Below are 12,683 nucleotides of genomic sequence, written 5' to 3'. Positions count from 1 at the left end.
TGTCGGGAACGACGGAGTCTATAGCTATGTATATATCTGACAGGTAAGTTGAATGTATGAAAATATAGAATTCAGGCCAAAGGCCAAGTGCTGGGACCTATGATGTCATTCAGGGCTGAAACTGTAATTGACAGTAAAAGATCTGAGAGATGTAACAGGAAGAAAACCTTGCGTTGCACTATGCATCAATTGTTAGGAAAAGGTAAAAGTAAAATGGAAGAAAGAGAATATAGAGCAGAGGTACAGTAAAAGCAATGAAAGGGGTTACAGCTAGGGGCCGAAGAGGCGCTGCAAAGAACCTTAAGTAATGCCTGCAGGTAAAAATGACTGAGGAGATTTCCAGTGCACAGAAAGCAAAGCATTCTCCTTGTAAATCAGTGTTAACATCATCTAACAATATATCCTGATAGGCAACACTGATCCATCCATTCACTAAAGAGTAAAAAGGGGTATTTATGCTGGCATGAAAGATTGGCACTGCATCCTGGGGCCTCCCAAGACATTAAGCTGAAGTCTAGTGCAATAACCTCAAAAGCAATTAAATGGACACTTTTTTATATAATAAATTGCTAAATAACACTATCTAAAATATAATACAAAAACTTATTGAATTTTGCTGGGTTGTGAAACAAAAAAAACTGCTATTAAACAAAATATTACAATAATTTGGGCAAAATTAAGTTTATGATTATTAAAGATTCTGGAAAATATTTCAGATGACAGAGCTTGCAAAGCATTTATAAGCAGTAACAAAAGCTTAGCTACCACAAACCACTCCAAAAATGCATATCTAAAGGAAGAAATACTGTAGATTGATACTAATACAGTACACTATATATAACTGGAAGGGTAACACTTTCCAACTGTCAAAACAGGAGCACAGGAGTTACTGGAGTTCCAGTAACTCTCTATTTCAGATTTACCTACAAACAAGGAACTTACTAATGGTGTTTGGCCCAGAGTAAAAAACTCACCCAACAAACACATTCAGGGAATTACTAATAATTTACACTACCAAAAGACCAGCAAGAGAAAACAATGCAAGAGTAGCAGCTCAGAAGGAATAAAAGATTCAGTTATCATGAATTTCCTGAAACAACACTGCAGAAGTTCAAACAAGAGACACGAAGAGCAACAACCAGTTTTAAAACTATAAGAAATCACTGGATAGGTGCTCTTCATCAACTTAACTGCCTTGCTAACAAGCCTAATGGCCAAACAAACTGTCACCAAAATATTCCTATATAAGACACAGAGGTTATGTTTTCATACAAACAAATATTGCTATGCCCATAAGCAGCTGGTGTGTGATTTGCCGAAGGTGAGTTTTAGAACAAACTGGAATCCCAAATGGTTAATTAAAAGGTTTGTTCTTGAGTCCAGAATTGAGCTTGCAGCTAGTATGCTACTATGTATGTGATGAAATTATGACTTTTTGGGACTAAAAACAGGGTGATTACACAAAGTATTAAACAAATATATTTACGGCATATTACTTTTGAATAGTCTATTCAATACCATTCAAATAGACAGACATTAAAATAAAAAAAGTTTGCTCAACATGCACAAGAATACAGGATTTTGCTTCTCTCTGGAATTCATATTACACAGAGAGAGCATTTCTAGAGGCCAAACAATCCAAAGGTAAAACGATAGGTTTATGCTACTTGGTAAAGGACTAAAAAGTTATCTCTACATTTTGAAGACTTTTCTCTTAAATCTATTACAATAAAAAGACCCCTGGACAAAGAGAATTTACAAATCTTACCTGTTCATCTTGTGTCGAGTTTCTCCTACTACTTGGGTTTGAAGTTCTCTCAGGTTCATCTCCACTTTCATTGTTGACACGACCATTACCCAAGCTAGTTGGTGTGGGTGAAGGCGCCGCCCTAATGCGCTGATCGTGTTTTTTATAACGAAGAGGCGCAGGATCCAATACAATACTTTTGATGACTGGTTGATCAGAGGGAATCTTCATTGGTTTCAAATTTCTATCAACAGCAGGGGGTGCAGATCTTGGTGGTAATGGTGAGCCACCCACAGCCCCTAGGGTATCCTTAGAGGGCCCACCAGCAGAGGGAGGTGGTGACATCTCTGATGAACTCAGGTTCCCACCATCGGCAACTTTCCTCGGTTTCAAGCCCCTGTCAATTGCTGGGGGATGAATTGGACTCATGTTAGCCTGGGGGATATTGGAATAAAGGCCAGCAGGTGATATTCGTGGATCAAACTCCCCTTGTTTATCATGAATGTCATGGGCCCTCATATCATATGAAAAGAACTGGTTTTGAACTGGGACAGCAGTGAAATTGTTATGACAGATTCTCTGTTTTGATCTTTCAGCAGCTTGAGGACTTATAGTCTCAGGATGTTGCGGTGACCTCACCACCAAAACCTGCGCCTCGTCTACCAAATCACTTGGAGTTGGAGGGACAGAACTGCTTACTGAGGCAGGTGAGGGTTCTGGGTCTGACACACCTACAACAGTATCATATGAAGCTAAATGAATACCAGTGCCATTCTTCACTTTGTCGTTAGAGCTATTTCTACGTACAAGATTAGTTTTCACAATAGTTTCTAAATTTTGGTAAAGCTGTTGTGGATTTTCAGTAAGATGAGGGGGTTTTGGTGGACGGGGAGGAGCAATAAATGGCAGTGCACCTTGTTGCTGTTGCTGCTGCTGCTGATGCTGCGAGTCATCTGATAATGTGAGACCTCTGACTTCACTGGGCAGTGTAGCAACCCCACTCACTGCAGGTGAACCTCCAACAGCACCAACCTGACCATCCTTTGGAAGAGGATCCCTAAGTGTATGACTAACTCCTCCAACAGGTCTTAAATTGTCACTGAAAAATTTGGCTTCAGCTTTAGGTGGTGTTAGAGCCCATTCATCTTCACTAAAGACACTGCTGCCTTCTGTCCCCAGTGGAGACTGCACACTTAGTGTATCTTCAGAAGTTGTTCCAGAAGGCCTAAACTGCCTTTGTATGTCATAGGCCTCCCTAGGTATAGCCCCTGTACTTGCATTTGGGGCCAAACTTGAAGATGTTAGTTGACTGTCTGGGCATAAAAACAGGGCAGCAGGTGCCATTTCATTAGGTATGCTGGACCGATGGCTCTCAGCTGAGCCATGTAATGGAAGATTAAGATCATCAGTAAAAGGGAAGTTTGATCCCGCTATTGGTGTTCTTTTTCCTGTTATACATTCACTTATCGGAATGTACGGACCAGATATGGATGAAGGAGACAGAGGAGGAGAATCTAATTGAACATGATGATCTGAGGGCAAGCCATGAAGGGCTGCAGGTGGTGTAGCAGGAAGTGGGTTGGACGCTGAAGGCAAATGTTCCAAAGATGGAATAGGATATTCGTCATCTTGTGAATACACCTTGAGGCCACATACTTGACACACACAGTCTACCCATCTGTTCATTTCTTGTTCAGTTTCTGCACATAAATAGTAGATCCTCTTGGGTGTCTTTATATCAAACATAAACTTGTATTCTGACTTTCGATTTGTAAATGTCAAACCTGCATCTACCTGTAAGACAAAAAAAAAAAATTAGAAAATTACAATTTTATGATAAAAAGGACATTTTTATAATAAAATAAAATTTATATGAATACTACTTACCAGGTAATTACATAGCTATAGTTTCCACTCATACAGCAGCTCGAATTCCACTAGCGGAACATTGGAATGACCTAGCAAACATTCCTCATTCGTTTTATGCCTTATGCCCATCAGAGGGGAGGTGGTTATCAGCAATGGGGTTTTATGGGGCTTGTCTAGCACTGAAATGCGCCAATTTCCAGTTATTGGTGCCGATACATACCCAACTGAGGCGCCATTAACCAGTTGTCGGCACTGATAAGAGTAGAAAACCGTCAATTTTCCCTTATCATCGAGCCATCGGAATGAAACCCATAACCGGGACTGCCTGTATATAAACTTAATTTTATTATAAAAATGTCATATAAGTAACTTTCCAAATAATTATGTGGGTGAATCCCATACCGACAGGAGGTGGGATACATGGACAGTATTCTACTCCATAAATTAAGTAGTGTAATGAATTTCAAACAGAAAAGTTGCTGGCATTGAATACAATGTTTGTTTTTCCTTATCAGTTAAGAGAGCCTGCAGTATAACACTGTAACTGGTTCTTGCTCAACTTAACCTGAAGTGGCATGGCAGTGAAGCCAAGGTTCGTCTCTACTCAAGTGGGAGCTTTGTAGTGATGGAGTACTTCGATGGCTAGGAAAGCATCAGTGGAAGTTATGCAGCTAAATAGTTACCCGATAGCTAGTAAAACTTTAAAAGGTGCCAACATATAGAAAAAAAAAAAAACAGTCACCTACGCTGAAATATTTACCACCACTGAGAGTGGTGGATGCTCCAGGTACTTATACCTCCTGGTTCATAAAAACTCTTACACCTTGTAAAAGGTGAAGAGATAGAACAACCCAGGTTTGTCCCTGCCATACCATGCCAGTCCCTATCCTATAGTACTGCAGAATTTTAAAATCTATTAAGTTGGCGCCAGTCTAGAGGTGATACCAGGTGAGCTGTGGGTAGCTCCAAGAGAGGCATAATTATTGCTGAAGTCAGACTGTAGCTGGCACTAAGTGCATTGGACACCAGTTGAGCTGCTGGGAGTTTGTAGACACTGTAAACTCAAAAGTTGGCATCACGCAAACCTGAAGCTCTGGGCATCAGGATAACTAGAAACTCGAGGTTCTGCAAGCACTATAGCTTGGGACAGACTGTAACTGGCACCATCAGAGCAAGTGCTTCAGCTTTCATTCCTTACAACAGTGAAGGTCGATTATACTTCCAGTGGGTCAATGCAGAATGGAAGTAAGGGGCATATGTGCCTGAAATATACAGAACCAGAAGCTGTTCTGATGTTCTTAGCTTTCACTAAAACCAGGCAAAGTTGTTTTTCAGAATCTGAGTGTAATGGAGATAAAATCTCTCGAGGATGAAGGACAAAGCAATCTAGGTCAGATGGTGAAGGAGTTACTGACCAACCATCAAAGGATTATAAAGTCCTGCTTAGGTAAATACCTAAAAACAACTCCGATTGAACAGAGAACTTACTCCTTTTCCTAAGAGTTGGTGAGTGCTCCTGGGTGCTTGACACAAGAGCTGGCACCAGGCTGTAACTGGTGTCAGGTGAGCTAGACACCAGGCAAGTTAGGAATTCAGAGCTGGCTGGAGTTACTGTAAGCCAAGAGTGTTGTACTTTCCCTATGATAAAGCCTAAGATCTGATTAAATTATTTTAAATAATGAGGATTTTTTTTATTTGCTGACCTGGCTACTCATTGGTCAGTGGCAAGAACAGACAGAGGTGTGCATCACCCATCTCTTCTCAGGTAGCAGGCAGCAACCATACATATTTGTTTTAATGTCTCTCTCTCTCTTCTCCTCTCTTCTCTCTCTCTCTCTCTCTCTCTCTCGTCTCTCTCTTCACTCTCATCTCTCATCTTCTCTCTCTCCTTCGTCCCTTCTTCTCTCTCTCTCTCTCTCTCTCGATAAAGGTTGTTATCAAAGTATTTTGCATGCATTCTGGAGGAGTAAGATGGTAATTTAAGTTTGACAACATATTTGAGAGAGAGAAGAGAGAGAGAGAGAGAGAGAGAGAGAGAGAGACGAGGGAGAGAGCTCAGGAGAGAGGAGAGAGATGAGAGATAGAGAGAGAGAAGAGAGAGGAGAGAGAGAAGAGAGAAGAGAGAGAGAGAGAGGGGGGGGGGGGGGCTGGTTATTAGCTCGTAGGTTGTTTGTGTGAATGGATAGTTAACAAGCAAATTACTCATTCGGCAAGCGGTTGTTGTGTCTGTTGGGTCAGTCACGGGTTCAGTCTGTATTTGACAGTGTCAAGTGAGGCAGTTTTTTGTTGAGTCAGTCTTGGATCAGTGTCTGTACTGGACAGTATTGAGTCTGTGTTGCTCAAGTTGTTGTGCTTGTGTGTTGGTGGATTGTTAAGCTTGCGAGTTCTGTTGTGTTGTAGATGAGTTGTTGAGTGTTGTTGACGGTGAGTTGTTTAGGTGGTTGTATTGACTTGTCATGTTGTTGTTTTTTATGTTGTTAGTGATTGGTTGTGCAGTGGTCTTTTGTTGTATTGTTGAATAGTTGTAGTCCTTGTTTGTCTGTTTGTGTATTGATTTACAATGGTTGTTGGTGTCTCAGTGACCTCGTCCAGCAGATAGCACAGCTTCATGCCCTGGAGTCAAGCCCATCTGGTGAGTACAAGAATGTGAGAATTTATTTCGTTTGTGTCTGTAGGTGAACCAATTGCCCTGTCGAGTAAAAGTAACATATAGGGGAAATTGTGCCTGGGGGAACATTGATAGCAGGTAAGATTAATGCAACTGCAGGGAGATTTGCTCACTTTTGTGTTGGCTTTGAATTCGCCACAACACTGTGTGATACACCAACACTGAGTTCCAAAGCAATTGGGCATACGTCTGCATGATGCCCTTAGTGTTGTGATGTAAGTGGTTAACCATATTAATTCAAATTCCCTTCGAGATCGCCTCTTTCATGAATTCTAAAAGTGCTTGAATGCCTTGTAATGCATACTGAGGTGAGGTGGTTATCAAAGGGGAATTTGTTTGTTTGTTTGTATGGTGCTTTTATGTTGCATGGAACCAGTGGTTATTCAGCAACAGGACCAACGGCTTTACGTGACTTCCAAACCACGTCGAGAGTGAATTTCTATCACCAGAAATACAGACCTCTCACTCCTCAATGGAATGGCTGAGATCGAAACTGTGACCACCGAGGTGAGATGCCAACACCATACCAACCATGCTATTTTATTGCAATTTGGGAGTCAATTGTCTTATTGCTCACTAACACCCAGCTTGGAGAACAACTGCTTGCAACTAAATTTGATATATTTTACTTACCAGATATATTTTATAAAATCAATTTACTTAAGAAAAAACTTCTGATCTCATATCCAGTCAAGGTGCTCACAGCTTTTTTGCAAAAACTACAACTGTACAATATTAATATCAGACGTGCATTTGAACAGCTTCCTTGTCTGGCCTTGATTAGCAGCAATTTGCACAATGAGGCCTTGCACTGTATGGTGAATACAGTCAAACCTACATTTTCATACAACTCTCTTTTTATACAGAAATCTCTCAATTATTCTAATTGAGAGAATTTTGCATAAAATCAATTCTTTTGGTTATCATAGACTTTTTTCTACAAAATTTTATCTCTGTTATTGTACGTTTCCTCGGTTTTCGTACACTCGCAAATGCTCCATCTGGGGCCCACCGTGTGACCAGGGCCCCAGTATCGAGTGCCCGAACAAAGCATCCCATCTTCTTTCGTGACCCATTCTCTGCATATTGGTGGCAAGTGTCAATGAGTCGCTGGAGACCTTGCACTGATGGGGAAATCCAAACCATGCCATCAGCTAACAGAGGTTGTTTATTGTTGTTTCATTGACAGGGCATCCAATTGGGAATGAGTTCAGTTTGACATTCAAGGCATCAGTGTACATATTAAATAGGTATGGGGAGAGAATGCGCCCTCGCCGAAGCCCATTTAGTAAGCCGAAGGTGTACAATAATACATTACCCCATCTGACACAGATTTGCTGTGTGGAGTTCCAGCAATATAAAATGCCAATTAAATACAGTAGTACCTCGTACTTTGAACTCAATCCCTTCCAGAAGGCTGTTCGAAGTACGATTTGTCCGAAATACGAAACAAATATGCCCAACAGAAATAAAATGTCCCCCTTTTCACATTTTTTCTATTATTAATGAGTTCAAGTTAAATTAAGCATGTAAAGTAATGAAACAGTATGTTATATGAAGTAAAATTTTCTAAATGTTATTTTTTCTATGTACGATTTACAAACTGTTTGGTAAAAATGGCGCTGGCCAGCAGGGGGATGGAGGGAGGAGAGACGGGAACCCTTAGAGCAAACCGAATTGGTTGCAATACGCAAAGGTTGATCAAATCAATTTTATTCCCATATTAGGTACAAAGGCAATCAAAGGAATTGATAGTGTGTGTCCAATTGTGTCTGACCTTACCTTACCTTACAGACCTTACAGTTCGTTCGGGTTGCAGGGTTGCCCCAGGTCCCTCAGTGTGAGGCGCCTCTAATGTCTACCAGAGAGTTGCTAGTACATCTTCCGGTATATTTTGCATCTTCCAATCTTGGATGGTCTGGGATGCAGTTTAGATATTTGTCGAGCTTATTCTTAAACACATCTACGCTCACTCCTGATATATTCCTCAGATGAGCTGGCAACGCATTGAATAGACGCTGCATTATCGATGCTGGTGCGTAGTGGATTAATGTCCTGTGTGCTTTCCTTATTTTTCCTGGTATAGTTTTGGGCACTATTAATCTACCTCTGCTTGCTCTTTCTGATATTTTTAGTTCCATGATATTTTCTGTTATTCCTTCTATCTGTTTCCATGCCTGAATTATCATGTAGCGTTCTCTTCTCCTTTCTAGACTATATAATTTTAAGGATTGTAGTCTTTCCCAGTAGTCTAGGTCCTTAACTTCTTCTATTCTAGCTGTAAGGACCTTTGTACACTCTCTATTTGTGCAATATCCTTTTGATAGTGTGGGTACCATATCATATTGCAATATTCAAGTGGACTACGAACATATGTTTTATAAAGCATAATCATGTGTTCAGCTTTTCTTGTTTTGAAGTGCCGTAACAACATTCCCATTTTTGCTTTACATTTTGCCAACAGAATTGCTATTTGATCATTGCATAACATGTTCCTATTCATCATCACACCAAGGTCTTTAACTGCTTCCTTATTTGTGATTGTCTCATTATTAGGTCCCCTATATGCATATAGCTTTCCTTCTCTGTCTCCATAATTTATTGATTCAAATTTATCAGAGTTAAATACCATCCTATTTACCTCTGCCCAATCATATACTTTGTTAAGGTCTCTTTGTAGAGCGTTCCTATCTTCATCACAAGTAATTTCTCTACTTATTCTTGTGTCATCAGCGAAACTACTCACTACCGAATCCTTAACATTACTGTCTATGTCTTCAATCATAACAAACAATATTGCAGCTAGCACCGTACCTTGTGGCACACCGGATATTACCTTGGTTTCACCCGATTTCTCATCGTTTGCAATAACTATCTGTTTTCTGTTGTGTAAAAATTCTTTTAACCATCTTCCTACTTTATCTACGATATTGTGTTTTCTAATTTTCTTTGCTAATATATTATGGTCTACTTTGTCAAAAGCTTTTGCAAAGTCTAGATAAACCACATCTGTTTCATTTCCGCTTTTCATATTTTTGAATATGTTCTCACGGTGGACTAACAGTTGGGTTTGTGTACTTTTTCCGGGTACGAAACCGTGTTGTCCTATATTAAACAAATTATTTTTTATTAAATGTTTCATAATATTTTCTTCATTACCCTTTCATACACTTTCATATATGTGATGTTAGACTCACAGGCCTATAATTACTTGCCTCTAGTCTTGATCCACTTTTGAAAGTAGGGGTGATATATGCTATTTGTGCTCATCATAAATCTTGCCTGTATCTACACTTTGTCTTAATAATATTGCAAGTGGCTTTGCGATAGAATGAACTACTTTCTTTAACAAAATAGCAGGGATTCCATCCGGCCTCTGAGAGAGAGAGAGAGAGAGAGAGAGAGAGAGAGAGAGAAGAGAGAGAGAGAGAGAGAGAGAGAGAGAGAGAGAGAGAGAAGAGAGAGAGAGAGTAATCAGCGTATTTACACTTGGATATTAAGTGCACAAAAGCGATTAATAATTATGCCACAATACATCAACTTACTGTGGGCAAACGGCAGACTTTTAAAAGAAACATGAGGATTTTGCAAACAAATAAGTAATACGTTGTGAAATAACATTTTATTTTTTAATTGAATTGGTACTGCTTTTATGTGCATATTATAGTAAAGATTTTACTGTCTCTTCTCTCCTCTACAATACCATGATGCACAATAACTTAAAATCATTCATTCATTATTCCTCAAAAATATAAAACGCTCCCTCCCCCTACCTCAAGTTAGCTGTGTATCACTGCAATGACGAATGATTTTGTTAATCATTTGTGCTAAATTCTATGGTGAAAAGCTTTCTTTCATTTACTATTTTGTTAACCCTCTTACGCCGAAGGGGTATAATAAAAATCGTCTCCCGTATGCCAAGGCGGTCTCGGAGTGAGCACCGAAGCAGAAAAAATATTTTTTTCAAAAAATCACAGCACAGTTAGTTTTCAAGATTAAGAGTTCATTTTTTCCTCCTTTTTTTTTGTCATTGCCTGAAGTTTAGTATGCAACCATTAGAAATGAAAAAATGTTTAGTATGCAACCATTAAAAATGAAAAAAAATATCATTATCATATATAAATAATGCAATATATGATAGCGCGAAAAAAATTTCATATATAATTGTATTTAAATCGCGCTGTGAGCAAAATGGTTAAAGATAATGAGTTAATTTGGTTTTAGTTGTAATGTAAACTAAATTGTGATCATTTTGGTATATAACACATTGTAAAACGATCAAAGCAACACAGGGAAAATATTATCACAAAATTATGCATGAATTCGTAACACGTGGACGTAAAAAAAATGTTTTTATAAAAAATTCAGCATAAATCTAAATATTGTTCTAGAGACTTCCAATTTTTTTTAAAATGAAGATAAATGATTGAATATTACTGTACTGTAAGAATTTTAGCTTACAATTGCAGTTTTCGACCATTTCGGACGAGTTAAAGTTGACCGAATGTCGATTTTTTTTATATATTTTATTTTATATGCAAATATTTCAAAAATGAGAAAAGCTACAACCTTCAACTATTTTTAGTTGTATTCTACATGAAATTGCACACATTTTCAAATATAAAACTCTATGAAATGCCTAATATGAAACGGAGCAAATATAACGATAATGCGACGTACGCATTTCGGAGATTTGCGGCGAAGAATCTGCATGCGGAGAGAAGGAAAGTTCTATTTTAAATTCAGCATAAATCTAAATATTGTGCTAGAGACTTCGAATTTGTTTCAAAATGAAGATAAATGACTGAATATTACTAGATTGTAAGAGTTTTAGCTTACAATTGCGTTTTTCAACTATTTTGGTAGTCAAAGTTGACAAAACTTGTTTTTTTTTTTTAATTATTGTGATTTATATGCAAATATTTTGAAAATGAGAAAAGTTACAACCTTCAATCATTTTTAGCTGTATTCTATGTGAAATTGCGCACATTTTCATATATAAAACTTTATGTAACGGCTAATTTAAAATGGTGTAAACATTACGACAATCGCACGAAAAAATTTCTGATTTTTTTTCAGAAGAGTTACCCCGCGGACTTAAGGAAAATGGTTTTTTTTATAAATTCACCATAAATCAAAATATTGTGCTAGAGACTTCCAATTTAATGCAAAGCTACAACCATGGGTTGTTTTTAGTTGCATTGTGCATGAAATTGCGCACATTTCCATATAGTATAAAACTTTATGTAACGGCAAATTTAAAATGGTGCAAACATTACCACAATCGCACGAAAAAATTTATCGGAAGTTACTGCGCGGATGTAAGGAAAAAGTTTTTTTCATAAATTCACCATAAATCAAAATATTGTGCTAGAGATGTTCAATTTGTTGCAAAATGAAGGTAAATGATTGAAATTACTAGAATATAAGAGTTTTAGCTTACAATTGCATTTTTCGACCATTTCGGTAGTCAAAGTTGACCGAAGGTTGAAATTTTGGCACTTATCGTTATTTATAAAAAAATATTTCAAAACTGATAATAGCTACAATCATGAGTATTTTTTTGTTGTATTCTACATGAAATATATAATACTCCATGTAACGGCTAATTTAAAATGGTGCCAAAATTATGTCAAAGTGACAAAATAATTTCTGAGATTTCACCGATACTTTTTAGTGTGATAAGAAAGAAATTCGCGCTTGCACGCCTGCGTAACGATTGTAAACAAAACAACACCTTGATCCGTGAGCTCCCAGCATCCCCCAAGACGCGTGATTCAAAAGTTTTCGTCTGGTAGGCCTATAAGTACTTTTCCGCTAATTTAAAAAAAAACTTTTTTATGTCAACGTTTAATACGTCCAATCGGCACCCGGGAGACAATTTATCTCGACGTTTAATGCGTCCAATCGGCGTAAGAGGTTAATATTGTTCACTAGACCGTCTCACTCAGCGCACCGAACACTGGCTCAATTAAGGCTTCTTTTTTTTCTGTTTTGCATTTGTTTGTTTCCATATTTTATCATTACATTAAATTCATTGGGAAATTCCCTTTTTATATGAATTGTTATTGCTTTTCCATACGTACAGTAATATTTTAACTCTCTCTTCTCCTTCTCTCCTCAACATATCAAAACTCCCTCATTCAGTCTCAAGTCAGCTGGGCGTGACGTCACCGTGGTTACATAAGATTTTATACATCTTTTATGCTAAATGTTATATTGAAAGCTGAATTTTATATTAAATGCTTTACACTTTTATTTATTTTGTTGAATATTGTTATCATTAAACTATATATTGTAAATGAAAAGAATATTAATACAGTTTAACTTGTAAGACCCAGTGGCCCGTAGAATACAAGTATAAACTAGCTAATCAGTCAGTTCCAAGTACGAGCATTT

At 38.0% G+C, this 12,683-nt stretch overlaps 1 protein-coding gene across 2 annotated transcripts in view; it reads right to left on the bottom strand.

The window, feature by feature from the left end:
* LOC135213674 (GRB2-associated-binding protein 1-like) overlaps positions 1-12,683 on the bottom strand; it is a 71,348-nt gene that overhangs the window by 37,849 nt on the left and 20,816 nt on the right. For both annotated transcript variants that reach the window (XR_010314179.1, XM_064247739.1), the window contains exon 3: positions 1,769-3,541. Coding sequence is in view for 1 of the 2 variants with exons in the window: in XM_064247739.1 (XP_064103809.1) it covers positions 1,769-3,541 (1,773 nt within the window). In the remaining variant the exon portion in view is untranslated. The remainder of the gene's footprint in view (positions 1-1,768; positions 3,542-12,683) is intronic.

This window comes from Macrobrachium nipponense, chromosome 43, assembly GCF_015104395.2.
Source record: "Macrobrachium nipponense isolate FS-2020 chromosome 43, ASM1510439v2, whole genome shotgun sequence".
Lineage (NCBI taxonomy): Eukaryota > Metazoa > Arthropoda > Malacostraca > Decapoda > Palaemonidae > Macrobrachium > Macrobrachium nipponense.
The sequence above is the reverse complement of the archived record's forward strand: the minus strand, read 5'-3'. Positions and strand labels throughout refer to the sequence as shown.